This window comes from Pan troglodytes, chromosome 6 (genome assembly GCF_028858775.2).
Source record: "Pan troglodytes isolate AG18354 chromosome 6, NHGRI_mPanTro3-v2.0_pri, whole genome shotgun sequence".
In the NCBI taxonomy this organism is placed as follows: Eukaryota; Metazoa; Chordata; class Mammalia; order Primates; family Hominidae; genus Pan; species Pan troglodytes.
This window is the reverse complement of record NC_072404.2, coordinates 46,278,392-46,298,912: the sequence shown is the minus strand read 5'-3', so window position 1 is coordinate 46,298,912 and position 20,521 is coordinate 46,278,392. Positions and strand designations below refer to the sequence as shown.

General features: G+C 38.5%; 2 protein-coding genes across 10 annotated transcripts in view; one reads left to right on the top strand and one right to left on the bottom strand.

Moving 5' to 3' along the window:
* The window catches only part of LOC112209777 (uncharacterized), a 161,131-nt gene that overhangs the window by 139,451 nt on the left and 1,159 nt on the right, over positions 1 to 20,521 (bottom strand). The gene's annotated exons all lie outside the window — the stretch shown is intronic.
* HECW1 (HECT, C2 and WW domain containing E3 ubiquitin protein ligase 1) overlaps positions 20,186 to 20,521 on the top strand; it is a 449,514-nt gene continuing 449,178 nt past the window's right edge. For 3 of the 6 annotated variants that reach the window (XM_016957318.4, XM_016957315.4, XM_016957317.4), the window contains exon 1: positions 20,376 to 20,492. In XM_016957318.4, the coding sequence (XP_016812807.1) occupies positions 20,463 to 20,492 (30 nt within the window). In that variant the 5' untranslated portion in view covers positions 20,376 to 20,462. Of the gene's footprint in view, positions 20,493 to 20,521 lie in introns of all 6 variants that reach the window. The other 3 variants (XM_009452959.5, XM_063814176.1, XM_009452960.5) reach the window with 3 other exon arrangements.

Genomic DNA, 20,521 nt, shown 5'->3' with positions numbered 1-20,521 from the left:
ACATATCCATGGATGTAAAATTTAATATCATAAACATGCCACTTCTTTCTAAACTAATCTATATTTCAAATTCCAGTGAGAACATGAGTGGAATGAAATATTTTTAAAGAACCTGACAAAACTATTTTCAAGTTCATAACTGTGAATGAGTGCCCAATAAGAGCCAAGAGAATCTTACACAATGAAGAGGGCTTGTTCTGTGAGCTATCACATCATCTTATAAAGCCAGGAAGAGTAAAACAAGGTGGGAATATGACCAGAATAAACAGAAAAATAATAGAACAGAAAAGAAAGTTCAGAAACAGAGTCCAGTGCACACAGAATATAGCAATTACAATGTAGCACAAAAAAGGATTTCTCCATCTAGGCCAACATATGAGATTGTAACATGGTAAATTTGTCAAATGCAACTACAGCCATACTTGCATGAAATTTATAGCATTAAATGCATATATTAGAAAAGAAGAAAGACTGAAAAACAATAATCTAAGCATCCATCTAAAAATTAGTAAAAGAACAGCAAATTAAACCCATAAGCAGGAAAAAAATGAAATAAAATAGGTAAGTGTAAAAAGTATGACATCATCATCATTATCATGTAGAAAAATGTGAAGGATTATCGATTCCAAAAGTTGGTTCCTTGAAAATACTACTGAAATTGATAAACTTCTGGCAAACTGATCAAGAACCAGAGGAAGAAAACATACATCATTCATATAAGGAATGAACAAAGGGACATCTCACAAATATTAAAATGACAGAACGAAAATATTATCAACAAAGAGAACATTGCCTGATTCATATTGTAAAGCCAGCTAAACTTTGATAATGCAATCTGATAAAAAAATAAAATCTTACTACATGCTAGTAATATGTAAAAAGAAATAATACTAACCTTTTGATTTATTCTTTGAAAGTAAGGCTGATTTAACATTCAAAAATAAACTACCAAATTCACACAAAAAAGAAAACCTTATATAATAACCTCAATGAAATAGAGAAAGCATTTAATAAAATTCATCATCCTTTTATTGAGGGGGAAAAGACTCTCAGTATATTAGGGAGAGAGGAGAATTAACTCCTTAACCTAGAGTATCTGCAAAAACCTATAGCAGATCTCTGAACAGTCAAATGGTAAAATGTTGGAAGCTTTCTGAGACTGGGAACCAGATAAAGATTTCTGCCTACTTGACTTTTATTCAATATTGTGCTGGAGGTCTTAGTGTAATTAGACAAGAAAAATAAATAAAAGATAAAGGATTAAAAAGGCAGAAAGAAAACCCTCATTTTTCTCAGATGGTAAGATTGTGTATTTGTAATTACCTTAAAAAATACCAATAAATCATTATAATTAATACATGAATTACCAAGGTCTGTGGAAACCAGATTTTAAAAAATTCAACTTTATTTCTATATACCAGCAACAAACAATTAGAAATTAAAAAATTTTTAATATTTTATTTAAAATAATATCAAAACATCTGATATATAAAAATAAAACTAACAAAAGGTAAGGAAAAGTTCTTCACAGAATCTAAAGCACTGTTGGGGGAATTAAATACTTTGAGGAGGTATATGAACATTCAGTATAGCAAAAATTTCAGTATGCCCTGAAACTAATATAAGATTCAATGTAATCCCAATCAATATTTAAATGTTTGGGGGAGAGGGAGTTGAAGAGGATTCTTTAATTTACATGGAAATGGAAAACATCACAAATAGAAGAAAGAAACTTTCCACTATATTTAGTAGTATAGACCTATACTACTACCTATATGATACTATCAGGACTAGTAAACATACAGTAATTATTATGATTTTTCCTTTCTAGCACAAACTGGTCACTGCTGATATACAGTGACAGAAAAAGACTTGGTGGGGGCATCCCAGATGCTGGCAATGTTTTACTTCTTGGGCTGGATGGTGTTTTTATGAATGTGTTCACGTGGTGATAATTCACTGAACGGCATCTTTTATGAAAAAGTAGGAAAGTGATTTGTCAACCGATTAAGTTATAAAATTTGGTTAAGTTCTAGCAGAAAAGGTTAGATACGATTTCACACCATATAGTAAGATTAAGTTATAATATCTGGTTCCATTCTAGAGGAAAGGTTAGATATTAATAGCATTTCATGCCATATAGTAAAATAAATTCCAATAAGCTAAGTAATTAAATGTAAAAAATAGCACAATTTAAAGTTCAAGAAGAAAATATGGGAGAATATACAACCTTGGGGAGCAGGAAGAAGACAAGAAATTGAAGGTGATTTGACATATGATCCTCAGTGCACAACACTGAAAAACAAAAAGATTTCTGGAAGTGTATACAAATTTTTTAATGATGATATATAAAACATCCAAATACTAATGATAAACTGGGAAAATATTTATACTACATGAACAGTCTAGGAATCAATGTGTTTACTAATAAGATTTTTTTAAAGATGAGACTTGAGAGACTTAGACTTAGCAGGTGAATGACAATTGAAAGAATCCACTGGGAAGAGGAATTTTACATGGAGTAAGTTTCCTGAGGCTGTTGGTGGCCCATCTTATAATTAACATAGGACTATTTAAAATATATAAAAGAAGACTCATTAAATTGTAAAACCATTACATTTTTATTTGTTCTTCAGCATTGCTAAACATTGTATTCAAGTCTTATTCAAAACAAAAAGTAAATCTTACCTTTTCCAAGAAGAGCAACCTTTCTCTCTCCCACACACAGTGGTGGTCTCCCTGTGATGAGAGAAGACAAAAACCAGGTCCCGGGTCGTTCTGTCCCTCCTCAGAAGATGCCCCTCTCTGAAGGAAAGGGACCGTCTGTAGGAGATGTGTCTACCTGGGACCAGTCTGATGCCCATTGGAAGCTCACTCTCTGTTTACAAGACCCTGCACAGCCACCTCTGGGTCCGAGTGGCCTCTTCCCAGAGTTCTTCCTCTTGTGAGTGGGCTCAATAGTTCTGAGCCACCCTTAAGGTGGAGGTCAAAGGTGACTGTTTTGGGGGTTGCACAGAGCTTGGACCTACAGGAGAGGTCCCTTCAGTGTGGGATGGAGCCCGAGGCCAGAAGAGAAGGAGGGCAGGCTGAGAGTGAGGCCAGGGCCAGCCATTCCTGCCCCTACCTTGTTCAGCTCAGAACTTCCCAGGAATTTGATTTCCAAATTGGTTTTCCAAGTCTTAGGAAGGCATATTTGTTCATCAGGAGGATTGAACATATTTTACATAACAGTTAGCTTGAATTCTAATTTTAAATTGTTTACGCACACAATATGTGAGTGTCCATTTGAAGTCTGCCCTGCCCTTCATTTATTATAGGGGGCCAGATTGCTCCCAAAAGCCCAGGTGATAGAATGAGCTTGGAATAGATGAGGGAGTACCTTTTCACTGTTGAAGGACAGAGAGAGAGAGAGAAAGAGAGAGAATATGAAGCATCCATGGCTGTAAGTCAAGAACCTTGTAGGTGTCATGATAGAAATTGAGAGAGGTCCTATCTTTACCTTAAAACAGGGGTTTCCAATTTTTTGGCTTCCCTGGGCCACATTGTCTTGGGCCACACATAAAATACACTAACACCAATGATAGCTGATGAGCTGAAAAAAATTAAAAGTCAGAAAAAAGTCTCATAATGTTTTAAGAAAGTTTACAAAATTGTGTTGGGCTGTATTCAAAGCCATCCTGGGCTGCATGGGGCCCACAGGCCATGGGTTAGACAAGCTTGCTTTAAAGGAAAGATTTTTTTTTCCTTTTAGGTAAAAGTTGAGAACGTGTGAATAAAGAAAGTGTGTTGGATAAGAAATTTGAAGGATTACGAATGTTTGAATTGTGTTAAGAAAAGAATGCATAGCTAGAGAGAGAGTTCTCTAACCTTCTTTGTATCTTAAAATGCCATAAATATTTTTCCATATCATCCATCATCTTTCTACAGTATCATTGTCAATTTATGTATAATAGTCCATTTGAAGAATGCCATATTACATTGAACAAATGTACTATTTTGGATTTGTGGGTAATTTGTAATTTTTTTCAATTACAAAAATACCCCCTAAGCATCACCAGAGATAAATATCTAAATATTTCTTAGATAACTTTCTAAGATAAATTCCTGTAAGAGTAATTTTTGAGTCAAAGGATAAGGTTTTAAAAGCATTTCCAGTTTGCCTTCTACAAAGTTTGAATCAACTCATCCTCATTTTCTATGCTGTAAGAGAGTAGTAGTATTCCAGCACCATCACCAAAATCAGGTAGTTTTGTTTACTTTATCATTAGTATCCACAAATTTCTTAGACAAAAAGATCTGGCTGGTCTGAAGGTAGCAGGTTATCTCAATTGATTGTTCACAGTCAGTTATAGAGCAAACTGCTTGCTCTACTCTTTCACCCCTTCTCACTACTGCACTTGACTAGTTGATATGGTTTGGCTCTGTGTCCCCACCCAAATCTCACGTTGAATTGTAATTCGCAATGTTGGTGATGGGGTCTGGTGGGAGGTCATTGGATCATGGGGGTGGTTTCTAATAGTTTAGCACCATCCTCCTAGGGCTGTCTCATGATACAGTTCTCATGAGATCTGGTTGTTTAAAAGTGTATAGCACCTCCCACTTGGCTCTCACTTCCTTCTGCTCCAGCCATGTAGAACGTGCCTCCTTCCCCTCCCACTTTGGCCATGATTGTAGGTTTCCTGAGGTCTCCCCAGCCGTGCTTCCTGTACAGCTTGTGGAACTGTTAGTCAATTAAACCTCTTTTCTTTATAAATTACCCAGTCTCAAGTAGTTCTTTTTAGCAATGTGAGAACAGACTAATACACTAGTCTTAAAACGTTTTTTAAGACCCATCATCTTAAATTTGCTTACCTTAGATTACTAGTATAACTTTTTTTTAATGTTTCTTGGTCACTTGTAATTCTTTCATAACTAGTTTGTCCTTTTTATTTCTTTCTCTAATGGATTATTCCTTTTACTTTTTGCTTTGTCATTGTTCTTTAAGCATTATTAATTTATCCATTATACAGGTGTCAAAAAATTTGCCTAGTTTTTTTACCATTTACATTTTGTACTTATACTCAACTTATAAAATTCAGGTTGCAAAGCGAAAATTAAGAAAACAAGAAGGCTTGTTGAGACTTCTTTTGTCTTTTTCAAAAAACTTGGTGTGAACATAAACTATTTTCCCCCAGATTTTAGAAAACTATGCTCTTCAGGGAAAAAAAGGCATAAATTCCAAAATTCATCTTTGCATGCTTATTTCTAATTATAAGAATGCTATTTAAGACACGTTGCTTGTCTTACCCATTTGAATAAGGCAAATGTTGAGTTTAAGTCTCCTCTTGGAGCAAAAGAAAAAGAGGAGAATGGCTCCCCAGTACAACTCTACCAGGATGTTGGCAGCCACATGCTCCCAATATTCATGGGAGAGAGAACGCACTCTTCAACATGTACAGAAATGGGATTTCACAAATGAGCTTTATGTCCAACAGGAAGCTCTGAAATCTGGATGGTGTGCAGGCATGGCTGGGAAATATGTCACATGGATCTCGTGTGTGTGTGTGTGTGTGTGTGTGTGTCTGTAGAAAAACATGAGATTCAGTCTATTTTGCTAGTCTTTAGCTGGAGAAGTAATACATTAAGAATGGGGTAGAGTCTTATGTGAAAAAATGCAGCCCAGCACTTTAGGAGGCCAAGGCAGGTGAATCACTTGAGGTCAGGAGTTTGAGACCAGCCTGGCCAATATGGTGAAACTCTGTCTCTACTAAAAATACAAAAATTAGCTCAGCATGGTGGTGCATGCCTATAATCCCAGCTACTTGAGAGGCTGAGGCAGGAGAATCACTTCAACCCAGGAGGCAGAGGTTGCAGTAAGCCAAGATCGTGCCACTGCACTCCCGCCTGGGCGACAGAGCGAGACTCCGCCTCAAAAAAACAGAAAAAACATGGGACTGGAGGGTGGGGGAGTACTTTGTAATAAGTGCTATTTTAAACTGGCAGTGAAATTTCCCAGTCAGCTCCTGTTCTGCCCCTTGTTGACGTCAGTGATGTTCTGCTGCATTATGTTGTACTTTTTTGGCAACTAGAGGACTCTTGGGTCCAGCATGTGCTAATTATAATGAAAATAGAATAATTAACATATATCCGAAACTTATTTGTAGTAAGAAGACACTAAGTGCCTACATGTATTTTATTTGTTTAATCCTCATAATAAACTTATGAAGACATTATTGTACCCATTTTCAAATGAGGGAAACTGAGAAAAAGAAGGTGAAAAACACACCTGTACATATATGAGCCACTGCTACTCAGAATAATTAGAAAAAGAAGGAACTGGACTTTAGGACTACATAAGGCAATAAAGCATAGTAGAATGTGCATAGAAATTTTTACCTTGGGATAAATAGATCTTGACAGTAGAGGAGTATTCTTGTATCTTTGTAAAAGCATTAGTATTATGCACTCTGAGACTATGAGGGGATAACAATGAGTCAAAATTAGGAAAGTATAAGAGAATAATTAATTTTATTATTTATAATCTGTATGTCTGATAACAAAAGTGACATGAGTTGAACAGCAGCACCTTTCTGCTGGGCTGAAGGGTTTGTGTGGGGAAGTTTGGGGGAGGAGTTAGAGGGAAGCTTATCTCTTCATAAAGGTAAGGAGGAAAACTATTTTGGTTTCCAAGGCAATCTTGGTGGGAGGAAATTAGGACCAGAGGAAAGGGAAGAACCCGTGAGGTGGGGCAAAGCTCCAGTTGCAAAATGATGGAGAGAATTTGAACAACAGATTGTTAGATTTTGAGTCAGTAAACATTTGCTATGCCACCTCCCCTCCCTTACAACCTACTCCCAAATATCCAGAAATACCTCCATGTGTCATTTTTGTCTTTTTTTTTTTTTTCTTTTTGGGTAGGTGAAGAACAGCCTCTGTTCCGTCTGGCTGAACCTGCAGCCGGATTAATCCCAAAAGCAGTGACAGTGAAGTTTTCCCTCAAGAAACCACCCCAAACCATCCCAAGATGGGACCCTTTGAGATTCCAAAGAAAAAAGCACTAAACGCCAGGGTGCTCAGTCCAAAGAATGTATTAGGGTAACTTACATCAAAAGGGCTGCAGCATTCTCCAAGGGACAGTGAGACAAAAGATGTCCTACCCACATGTGTCAGTAATGGGCTGGGGTAGGGGTCAGGTTATGGAGTTTATTTGAGGGTTTAAGGAATTTGGCTCAAGGCCGGGGCTAGTTTCTGCAGGTGTAGCAACATGGTTGGTCTTTCAGTGTTTTGAGCAAAAACCTAGACAACTTTATCAGTGCCTGGGAATAGTCCACGCGCCCGCTTTGGTTCAAGCCTGCAGGGGAAATCATGCAGCTGGCTAGGTCACAGAACCGTCGAAGTACTCTGTCATTTTTGGTCAGGACAAAGAAAGAAAACAGGGGTAACTGGGGCATCCTACAGCATCCCATCTGTGTCAATGCAGTCCATTACGATAGCAAGCAGAAGTTGTCCAGGGTCAGAGATGACTGAGAATATGAGCACACCAAGAATTCAAATAACTCTCTAGCACGTTGAGGACTTTCCCCAGAGTGTGGAAGTAGAACGTTTGAGCTGATCATAAAGATATCAAGAACCACTGTATAGAAAGGTCCCTGATGACCTTTTATTGCTAATAACACACATCCAAAAAGGCATCTTTTTTCAGTGACCGGATGTTTATTCAAATATTCAATACCTACCATTATTTGAGTAAACATCCAGTCACTGAAAAAGGATGCCTTTTTGGATGTGTGTTATTGGCAATAGAACAAAATAATTTATAACCCTATCTTTGTAGATGCATGGGGAGTAACATCCTGAGTGGGTTTTCTTAATTGTTTTGGAATCCTTTAGCAGAGAAAATGACAGGCTTAGATCAGCTAACTATGCACTTCCAGCATGTTATAAAAGCCAGAAGGTCTCTATGACAGGACTGTGGGAAATCCTTACATCTTTCAGTGACAGGGCAGACTGCTGAAAATCAGGCCAACGATCTTACTGTCAGAGAGTGGTAAAGCTGCAAAAGAAACTGAATGCACAGCACAGCCTTGATAGTTTGCCTATGTCAAAGTTAGGTCCCTGGTAGGAAAAGAATGGGACTTAAGACCTGAGAGTGGGACATTTGGTTGATTTTCCTGAAAACCATAGTCCAGCAGAAGCAGCTCTGTTTCTCCTTTGCTAGAAAAGTTTTCCTTGCTTGGAGGCCTTGTAGAGGCACATGTGAGGCAGGAATCTTACAAGATGAATCTTGTCCTCTGTCAAATTTGCCCTGATCTCCTGTCATTATCTCTATCCTGTTAAATTAGGGTCAGGTCTCAGCATAACAACTGGTGATTACTGTCTATTTTCCAAGATAGAGAAAATAGGTTTCACACTGCAGGGTTTGCAGGACCTGGTTAATGTGTACCAGCAAGTTCCAGGATTTTGCAGTTAAGAACTAGAAAGAAAGAGTCAAAGAATATTTATCCTATGGAGGAAAATATGAAAGAAGACAAAGATGTTTTAACCTATTAATATAATATATGAAGTATTAAATATTTTATTTTAGATATTCAGGAGCTTTACTTTGTAGCCTTGTATATAGTCCATTTTTATAAATGTTTCTTGGCTGATTAAATCAAACATATCTGTTTGATTTTTAAAACGTGATATGTGTCTACTATTTTTTTCAATAATGTTATTCTAAGTATGCAATTTAAATTTCTCTGTGCAATATGGTATTAATTAGTTCAGATTTACTGAAGTCACCCCAAAAAAGATTTTGTAAACAGTTTCTCTGTGCTTAACACTTGTTCACATCTTGATACAAGGTTATTCTACACATTCTGACTTTACAAACTTTTTTTTCTTTTCTTTTTCTTTTCTTTTGTTTCTTTTTTTTTTTTTTTTTTTTTTTTTTGAGACAGGGTCTCACTGTGTCACCCAGGCTGGAGTGCAGTGGTGTGAACATGGCTCACAGCAGCCTCAACCTTCTGGGATCAAGTGATTCTCCCACCTCAGCCTCCTTAGTAGCTGGGACTACAGGCCTGTCCCATAATCCCTGGCTAATTTTTTATTTTTATTTTTTGTAAAGACAGGGTTTCGCTATGTTATCCAGGCTGGTCTTGAACTCCCGGGCTCAAGTGATCCTCCCGCCTCAGCCTCCCCAAAGTCCTGAGATTACAGGTGTGAGCCACTTCAGCCAATTTTAAGAACTTTTTTTTATAAATAATTAATATCAGTATAAAATTATTCATTATGCAATTTGTTGGTATGTTTAAGGCTTAAATTTGTCAGTAGAGTTGCAAATGCTATTTTAATGTATTATTTTGCCTATTCTACCTACTTTTCCTTTTAAATCTCTTTATATTTACTTTACACTTTTAATATATGTATATATGTTGTATATGTGTGAATTAACGTGTTATATTGGTTTTAAAACCTTCTTCAGGGTTCTGTGTGTGTGTGTGTTTTTTTTGAGACAGTCTTGCTCTGTCACCCAGGCTGGAGTACAGTGGTGCAATCATGGCTCACTGCAGCCTTGACCTCTAAGGTTCAAGCGATCCTCCCACCTCAGCCTCCTGAGTAGCTGGGACCACAGGTGGGCGCCACCATGCTTGGTTAACTTCAGGAGTTTTAGAAGAGGAATTTAAGCCATTTATTTTAAATAGGGCAACAATTATCAGACCCAAATGGTATGTTTGACCTTAATTCTATTATTACTTTATCTTTCTCTGTCTCTATGAATATGGTTTATGATTTGTTTGCTTCTATTTTGTAGATTGAAAAGATGTTGAAATCTTGTTTTATATTCTAGTATTTAAATGGTTTAAAAGAGCTCAAGCTCTCCCATGCCTAATCCTCAAAGGAAAGCACTGTTAACAGTTTGGTTTTTGTCCTTCCTATATTTTCCCTATGATTTTATAGACATAAAATATATTTATATTGGCATGAATCAATATAGAGATGTTTAGCTATTAATATGCAATAACATGTTTTATTTACAAAAATGGGATCATATTATAATTTTTCATTCTCACTTACCAATAAAACATGGACAACTGTCCAGACCAGCACATACAGCTCTCCTCCATTCTTCTATAATGGCTACATAGAATTCCTTTGATTATATGTATCATTTCCTTATTAATGGACATTTAAGTCTTTCCCAGTTTTTTGCTTGGTTTTGTATTACAAACAATACTCCTTGTACATTACAAACAATAAATAGCTATTACAATAGCTATTACAAACAATAGCTATCCTTGTACATAAATATTTTTACTTACCTGTTTAACTATTGCTTTGTCTAAGAATAGACTCATAAGTAAAACTGCTGGGTATTTGCATAACATATTTCATATTTTAATAAATACTCCACAACTGCTTTCCAAGAAAGTTTTCTTAATCAACTAAGTACTTATATTTTTTAAATTATCAAAATCAGAACAAGGACTATTGTGTATCCTTACCTCCCACCCAACCATCAGTTTTCCTGTCTTTAGCCACACAATTTATCAACACACAATTACAGTTGTACTTTATCATGATTTTTCCATATATAACTTCTACTTCAATAAGAGCATTTTTTTTCATTGATTTTGTTACTCTATTACCAAAGTTCTAATGAGATTTATATTTAATTGGTTTCAATGTTCAGTTGTTATATTAGTCCATTTTCCCACTGCTATAAATAACTACCTAAGACTGGATAATTTATAAAGAAAAGAGGTTTATTTTTATTTTTATTATTTATTTTTTTGAGAGGGAGTCTCACTCTGTTGCCCAGGCTGGAGTTCAGTGGTGTGATCTCTGCTCCCTGCAGCCTCTGTATCCTGGGTTCAAGCGATTCTCCTGCCTCAGCCTCCTGAGTACTGGGATTACAGGCGCCAGCCACCACGACTGGCTAATTTTTGTACTTTAGTAGAGACGGGGTTTCACCAGGCTGGTTTCGAACTCCTAACCTCAAGTGATCCTCCAGCCATGGCCTCCCAAAGTACTGGGATTACAGGCATGAGCCACCACACCTGGCCAAGAAAAGAGGTTTAATTGACTCACAGTTCTGCATGGCTGGGGAGGCCTCAGGAAACTTACAATCATGGAGGAAGGCAAAGGAGAAGCAAGGCATACATTACATGGTGACAGCAGAGAGAGAGCAAGGCGGAAAGTGACACACTTGAGAACTCACTCACTATCAGGAGAACAGCATGGGGGAAATCTGTCCCCAAGATCCAATCCCCTCCCAACAGGTCCCTCCCATGACACATGGGGATTACAATTCAACATGAGATTTAGGTGGGCACACAGAGTCAAAATATGTAAGTTGTAGTTCTATATTTCTGCATTTTTATTTCTGTCTTGCTGTCTTGATGTATATTTTAGAGGAGATTTTTTTAGGAAGGTACAAGAGTATTATGTTTATGAACTCCTCGATATCTTGAGCAATCTTTCTATTGCTTTTACATCTGAATAACTTAGGAAGGTATAGAATTTTTACTGACAAAATATTTTGCACTCTCAAATGTTGTTTTAGAGTATGTTAGCATTTGATGATGGAGAATAGAAATCAGTTCAGCCAGTCTTTTGTTCTTTCGTTTTTTTCTATATGTTTAATGTCACTTGTATAATTTTTTCAGTGTTGATAATAATCTAAAATTTACTATATATTTAGGTGTAAGATTTTTATTTATTTATATATTTTTTTGGAATACCAAGAATTCTTTAGACTTGTAGACCCAAGGATTACATCAACTCAGGAAACTTTGCTTCTGTAAAGTTTTTGATTGTTTTATTTTACTTTTGGTTCAAGTTTTCCCTCTTTCCCCTGAGAAAAACAAAATTTTAAGGTTGGGGCTCCTTTATCTGTACTATATAGCTTGCATTTATTCTCTTATCCATTTCATTGTCATTTTCCTCTGGAATTTGGTAGTTTCCTCAGGGTTATCTTTTATATCAATCCTTTATTTTCTATAGTGCCTTTTCTTCCCTGTCAGTCTCCAATATTGATTTTTAATTTGTATTTGCATTTAGAATTTTCTTACATTTTTGTTGTTCCTCTCCTTTTTGTATATCTACCTTCATCAGTTTTTTTAACATTTTTATATTTTCTTTGTCAACTTTATAAAGTTATCTAGGAAATACCTTCTAAATTTAAAAAATTGGCATAAAGTTATTTCATCTATATGATCTTTTTTAAAATTTCTCAAAACAATATTATCACTTTAACAAGGTGTACTTCTAGTGCTCCCATTTTTGTTTTTAAATTGTTTATTTTATGATTCCTCAAATGGCCAGAGAGTTCTCCAGGTTCTTGGAGTGTGCGGTGAGAGGAACATTCTTAGCTTCCTCACTGCTGACTTCAGTTTAACTTTAACTTTCAGTGCCTTGCAGGCAACAGGGGTCTACAGGATTGTGGTTGGGTGTATACATCCTTTGGTAGGCTAGGTTATTTAAACTGGACACCCAGTTTGCAATGTTTTTGAAGAGCATACTTCATTTAAGTCTATACTCCTGCTCCAGTGTTCACTCCTTCCATAGCTCATCCTGGATCCACTTTAGCTCATAAAGCTTTCATCATGGGTGACTAAGCATTCTAGAGAGCAGTGTAGCTCTTCCTGGCCCTTATGTTCTCTGTCATGTCTATTCTGTGAGATATAGATCTAAGCGGATGAATAGAAAAAAAAATAGAGGGACAATTGCAAGACCATTTTTAGCCAGCTCAGAAGATAAATGTCAAACAGTGGAAGGATGACCCCTGGTGTGTTTAGGTGAATGCCTCAAAGTTGGTCAAAGAAAATGTGGTGGGAGGAGGGCTCAAAGTTTTATCCTACCTCATTTGATGTTGTATGATCCATGCTAGATTCCAGAGGTCAGATCATGTGATATACAGTCCAAGAATACAATCTCAGTCCTTCATTTTAAGGGTGCAATTGTTAGAATCCTGCTCAGATTTTGGCCAGTGTGGTTTTCTTATCTCTTTTATTTCTGACAATACTGTTGTTTTTTGGCTTCTATTCTCCATCCACTCTGTATTCATACTCTTTACCCTGTGGCCTTGCAGTTCCTTCCATCAGTGAGTGGAGTGTCTTTCCCTATCACTTGAATCTGGGCTGGCCTCATGATGGGCTTTGGCCAGCAGAATATGGTAGAACTGACAGTGTGCCAATTCTGAGACCAGACCTCAGAAGCATATTTCTCTCTCTCTCGCTCGCTCCAGCTACTGCTATGAAAACAAGACTGGAATAGCCTATTACAGGATGAGTGACCATATGGAACAGAGCCAAGTTGTCCCAGATGAAGTTGTCCTAGATCAGCCAGCTCCTAGGAAACCTGCCAACTGCCCACACAAAGGAGCCCAGCTGAGATCAGCTTAGTCTGGACTAGATCAGCAATTTATAGTGGATTTATAGACTCAGGAGAAATAGTACATGGTTGTTAACTAAGTTTTGGGATGGTTTGTTAGGCAGCAATAACTAACTGATGCATTACATTTAATCACAGGAACTGTGTAAAGATCCTTGACATAAATGCAAATTACACTTCAGATATGTTGGAATGATTTACTTTCCTACCAGGAGAAATACAAGTCCTAAAATGAGGAAAAAGGTATCTCAATTTAATTTGCACTTAATTGGGTCATAGGGCTATTTAAGAATTTTTCATGCATTCATTGCAAATTTTAAATCATCCATCAAAGTTTTTTAGTAACTTTTGCCCACTTTACTTTTGTGTAATTTGGTTTAAAAATTTTTTGAGTAAAACTTTAAAAAATTTGCAATATCTCACTTCCCTCAAAACACTTTTAACCTTAGTCATATACATTACAGCCTGTTGAAATCTCCAAATGGACTTGAAAAGAACATTACTGATGGAATGAGCTAAGGAATACTGAAGGCTACCACGTATTAATCACAATGTTATAAACTTTACATTTGTTATCTCACTAGACTCTCAACAATTTTTTTTTTTTGAGATGGAGTCTTGTTCTGTCGCCCAGGCCGGAGTGCAGTGGCACGATCTCAGCTCACTGCAAGTTCTGCCTCCTGGGTTCACGCTATTCTCCTGCCTCAGCCTCCCCAGTAGCTGGGACTACAGGCGCCTGCCACCATGCCCAGCTAATTTTTTGTATTTTTTAGTAGAGACGGGGTTTCACCGTGTTAGCCAGGATGGTCTTGATCTCCTGACCTCGTGATCTGCCCGCCTCGGCCTCCCAAAGTGCTGGGATTACAGGTGTGAGCCACTGCGCCCAGCCAATAATTTTTAAGGTAAAAATATTCATAAGTAGTTTTATAGATGAGGAAATTGAATTTAAATAAATTGCAGAAGAGTACAAAGAAGTAAATAATTGATCAAAGTTTCAAACCCAGGTGATTTGCCTTGTGTCTGTACTCTTATTGTCACCCTCTATTGCTCTTCCTAAATGAAGGCTTCACCTTTCTAAAGGCATTTGTTTCTAATTTCTTTCTTTTGTTTTGGTCTGGCTGTGTTTTAATGCCTAAACACACTTTGATTAGGTTAGTGAGAAACTTTCTGGCATATGATAAATTGTTGATAAGCATTCATAGTTCATACTTGTGTGTCACTTTTCTTTGTCTCGTGCTTTTTAATAAGTATTTTGATGGAAAGGTGGGCGAGGGCAAATTAGCCAGCTGCCATCCTCATCTGACACTTGTTATCAACATCTCTCTCTTTTCTGAATTTTTAATTTTAATTTTTGATCAACATATATTAATAATCTAAAAGTATTACAAATAATAATTTGTAAAATTTATACACTGTATATTTTGCTTCACAATATGTTTTTCATTTATTTATGTTTAATTAAAAAAAAATAGAGACAAGGTCTCATGATGTTGCCCAGGCTGGACTTGAACTCCTGGGCTCAAGTGATCCTTCTGCCTCAGCCTCTCAAGTAGCTAGAACTACAGGTACATGCCACCACACATGGCTTTTTCTATATATTTAAATGACAAATCTCGTTGTTTCTGTTCCTGGCTTTAAAACTCTTTAGGGTTCTCCATTACTTGCCGAATGAATTCTAACAGCTGGAGCAGGGCATGTTTGGCCTGTCACGTATGTCTCAAACCTTTGCTTCCAGTCTTCTCTCTGACACCACTCTCTTTGCTCCAGTCAAATTGAACTCTTCACCAAGTACATTCCCAAGTACATTTTGTTCTTTCTGTCTTCTGCTTTTTCATATATGCTTTTCTTTCTTCTTCGGATGTCTTTTGGTCACCCAACAAACTTCTGTTCTTCATTCAAAGCTCTATTAATAGAGGCGTTTCTAGCCTCCCTAGCCATATTAGAGTGGTTGCTCCTCTCACACTGACAACATGTCCCTCTCTCAGCACGTGTATCATATTGTACTTACATGTTTAACTTGACCACAAGTTTAGTGTGATTGATATTTACACTGCCTATCATAAAGTAAAAGCTCAGTAATACATTTTTTAATTAATAAAATAAAAAAATACGTGCAATAAATAGAAAGGATAGCTGGTGAAAGAAGGTAGAAAAAAGAAACAACAGGCATACAGATTGGAAAGCAAGAATAAAACATCCTCTATTCACAGACAACATAATTATCTACATTGAAAATTCCAAGAAATCTATACAAAAGCTACTAGAATGAATAAATGAGTTCAGCAAGGTCACAGGATACGTAAAAAATACACACACACACTAATTATTTTTTTTTTCTATTCTACCAGTGAATGAGTTTTAGTTATGTTTTTTTATTTTCCATATTTTGTGGTGCCTTGACATCTTAGGGGCTTTGCAGGCTTGGAAGAAACTGCCCCTCCCAGGGCTAGCTAATTCCTAGAGATGGCAAACAACTTGTCTGAGAGCCCACCATTCATATGTAAACCAACCAATCCAGAGTCCATGCCCACAACCACCTCCTTTGTCCAACTCACATAGCAAACCAATTTCCCTTGCCCTAAGTCTCCCCAGGGACAAGTACAGGACACCTAGAGACTACCTCTATAGCCCACAGCCACTGAAATTATTGGAACTATCAAATCCTAGACTTGCTCAAACTGGCCTGCCCTGCCTGGCCATTCCTTACCACAGCATACAAAATAGAGGCTCTGAGCCATGCTCTCCCGGGCTTCTGCCTCCTGATTGACCCAGGAGCTCCCCCTGTGGCCCTGCGCGGTATGCCATGCCTCCTGTTTCTAGGGTTCTGTGAGTATAAACTTCTCCCTTCATGAGAAGCATTTCCATGTCTGTATGTATGCATGTGCATACTTAATTAAAACAAATCCCAGGTACACTTTAATACAAAGTGAAATTCAAAATTAAAATCAATACCTTTTACAATAGTTCCAAAAAAATGTAACTCTTAGAATCTACATGGAAACTCTTAGAATCTGTGTAGAATTTGCATGCTGAAAACTTCAACTACTGATGAAATAAATCAAAGGAAACCTAAACAAATGCAGAGAAATGCTAAGTTTGTGGGTTGAAAGGTATTCAGAAATTGGAAGATTGTTAAAATGTCAGTTCTTCTGATATTCATCTATAAATTTAACACAATTGCAATCAAAATCCCAGTGGGAATTTTTTTTGTAGATATTGACAAACATTTCTAAATTCATATAAAAAGGCAAAGAAATGAAAATAGCCAAAATAATGTTTAAAAAGGACAGAATTGGAGGGTTCACACTACCTGATTTTAAGGCAGTATACATCTACAAAATAGTGTAGTATTTGTAAAACAATAGAAAGACAGATCAGAGGCACAAAACAGAGAATATAGAAAGAGACCCCTGCAAATCTAACCAAGCGATTATTGAAAAGTTGCAAAAGCGATTCAATCAAGAAAGGATCGTCTTTTCAATAAGTGGTGCTAGAAGAATTGGACATCCCATGTGCAAAAACAAATAAGCCAACAAATAAAAAAGTCACCATCCATAGCTCACACCTAAAAAATAATAAGAATTCAAAATGAACCAAATACTTAAGTGTAAAATGTAAAATCTTGAAACTTATCAGCAAAACACAACTCTTTGTAACCTTGGTTAGTCAAAAGAGTTCTTAGGTATACCAAAAGCATGATCTCTGAAAGAAAAAGTTGATACATTGAACTCCATCAACTTTAAAGACGTTTACTCTGCGACAGAAACTACTAAGAGAATGAAAAGACAAGCCACACATGGGGAGGAAATATTCAGAAAACGTATCTGACAAAGACATTGTATCTAGAATACAGAAAGAACTCTCAAAAATGAACAATATAAAAGCAAACAACCCACTTAAAAATGAGCAAAAATTTTGAGCACTTTACTACAAATGATAGACGGATGGAAGAGAAGCACAAAAGTAGATGCTCACCATCATTAGTCATTAGGAAAGTCCAAATGACAATCTTGTATTATTGGCTACAATTTGTTCCTGTGCAGAGACTGTGTGAGACAGCTTCAACAGCTCGGTCTTTTTCCTCCCCTAGTTATAGTGCGTTCACTTCCGACGTTATGTTGAAGGCCTATCCCCAAAGATAAAGCCCTGGATTGGTTCAAGTAATCGTTTTCTCAGCATTGTAGGGACCATTTGTGAATGGTCCTCTGTTTGCTAATCTTTATCTGCATGTGGCCTGAGATGAGCAGGTGAGCAGGCATGTCACCCCCTCCCTGGGTCCTCCTGGGCCTCGAGTTACAAAAGGTGGAATATTCGGTTGCATGGGCATTATGATAATATAGGTGTTTGTATATGCATCTCAAAACCTTCAACATTCACTTTACGCCATTATATAAGGTTAGTATTAGGAGGGACGCACTGGGACTGTGACTTATTATTTATAACAGTATTTTGAGTACATTAGAAACTTAATAAATATGACTACTAGGATGGCTTTAAGATTCATGCCATGTCTTTTCCTTTCTCCACCAAATACTCTTCTCTTTAAGGTTAGGGCAGCTGACATCTGTAAACTCCAGATTCAAGGTCTTCTGCTTGAAACAAGACCTTAAGGAAATTACAGAACTAACATAGCCTTTTTGCTTTCTTCTGTAAAATAGGATCATGCTACCCAGACTACAGGGGGACTGTTAGGAATAACAAACAAAACAGGCCAGGCATGGTGGTTCACGTCTGTAACCCTAGCACTTTGGGGGCTGAGGCAGGAGGATTGCTTGAGCTCAGGAGTTCAAGACCAGCCTGGGCAACTTGGCAAAACCCCATCTCCACTAAAAATACAAAAAACAAATTAGCCAGGCATGGTGGCACACACCTGTACTCCCAGGTACTCGGGAGGCTGAGGGGGGAGAGTTGCTTGAGCCTGGGAGGCGGAGGTTGCAGTGAATGGAGATTGCACCACTATACTCCACCCTGGGCATTGGAGTGAGACCCCTCACAAAAAATAAAAATAATAAAAATAAAAGGGGACAATACACAGGAGTCTGTATATGCTGCCATTGCACCTGACATGTAGAAGCTGCTCTACAAGGCTTCTTTATCTACTCAGGATGTGAAACTTTGTGTACTGCTATTTTAATATCTTTTGTCTTCAGTATAAAAAAAGCAACTTCTCAGGGGAGGATAAAGCACACCACAAGGATCGCTACATCAATAACCTCTATGAGAGATGTGGACTTGTCAAGTCATCTCCATGATGGATAGAACAGAGAGCAAACATCTCTGAGACAAGTTGATGCTGATTCACTGAAAATAATGAGGTGAACATCCTGGCAATTAGTTGAGGTAAAAAAATTATCCTTTATTGTGGTTTGGTGACATTGTGCTAATTTAGAAACCATGGATGCTGGTTTATGTGAAAGTTTTTGTTTTCTTTCAAGTCTCTGGTTGGAAACATCACATGGTTGGTTGCTGTTGCTGTTTACTGCCACAGCCTGTTCAAGTCTATTCTCGGAGAGTTTTCTTCATATAGGAGTTGGTACTAATCCAAGTGTAAAATCCGGAGAAATGTGTGCACAGCTTTCTGTGTGGATTCTTAGCTAAGGTTTGAAAAGTGGTCTGCTTTGAGCTCATCTGACCAGAAGATCTGACTGCTGTCAGGCAAAGAAAAGGGTCTGTCAGGAAAGGACTGGGCACCCCAAGTGGAATACGGAAAGAGAAGGGCTGTGCCTCCTTGCAGAAAAGAGCACAGCTGGTGAAGCTGCCTTCACATCGTCCAAAGTTTCCAGTTCTGGAAAGTTCCAGTTGTAAGAGTGAAATCAATGCCAAGAGGCAGGTCAGTGGAATGAGAGGCACTGAGAAACTAGCCACTGTGGGTGGAAGGGGAAGGAGATTTGGTTTTGACAAGTCCGTACTCAGGTCTTCAGTAAGGAGTTCTGAAGTCAGGGTGAAGCCTTTGTTTATTCTAGAGGAGGCGGAATTTGGGGTCTGGGAAAGAAGATAACTTCTCAGAAAGTGAAAAAAAGCTCATGTAGAGGATGCTGGGCAAAATAATGGGAAGGAATAAATCAGCATTGTAGAGAATGTGGTTGGATCATAAAATCCCAGGCTATAGAGATTATGTGCTCAAAGCCTCTGCATTTTATGTGAACACACACAAACCAAATGTCGACCAGATGCACAAAAATGTGCATACATGGAGCAGCCAGCCACCAATAGTAACTAGCATTTCACTTCTCTTTGCATCTCAGTTGGCTGTACCTGGAAGGGTCTAGACTTTGCCTCCTTCTCGTTCTGGCATTCTGACACTGTGTGCAGTGTAATAGAAAAACCGGTTTGGGAGCTAGGTTTGCCCAACAATAGATATTCTGGGGTGATTTTCATCCTTTGCATTTGTCATTACGATGTTTTGTGTGCTTGTGCAAATACAGGACGGTTCCTGAAATGTGTCTCTGAGCGTTCTTAACTGTGTGTAAGGTAAGCGAGGAAAGTGTCTAAGACAGAGGCCAAGAACACCTGTCACAGGGTACCCGCCTAGAGTGTCTGTACCGCATCCTTTCTGCTACACTGTTTGCACACACACAAAAGGGCCGAGGAGCCAGGGTTGGTGTTGGATATGCCCAGTACGCGTGCTGGGTGTTGGAAGGATGGGGCCGGCGGTAACAAGAATCGATATATATTTACCGCGGGGGCGGGGGTGGGGGTGCGCGGAGGCTGCAGGGCGGGGCAGCGCTAATGAGAGCAAGCCCGGCTTGTGGTTGGTTCTGGAGTCTGGTACCCACAGAGGAGCAGGCAGGGAGGGAGGGGATGCAAGCAGGAGGATAAAGCGATGAAGTGTGCTGCGTTACCGCGCATCAGGCGCTGTTGTTGGAGCCGGAACACCGTGCGACTCTGACCGAACCGGCCCCCTCCTCGCGCACACACTCGCCGAGCCGCGCGCGCCCCTCCGCCGTGACAGTGGCCGTGGCCTCCGCTCTCTCGGGGCACCCGGCAGCCAGAGCGCGGCGAGAGCGGGCGGTCGCCAGGGTCCCCTCCCCAGCCAGTCCCAGGCGCCCGGTGCACTATGCGGGGCACGTGCGCCCCCCAGCTCTAATCTGCGCGCTGACAGGAGCATGATCTGTGCCCAGGCCAGGGCTGCCAAGGTAAGCGGGCGTAGCGCGGGGACACTGTC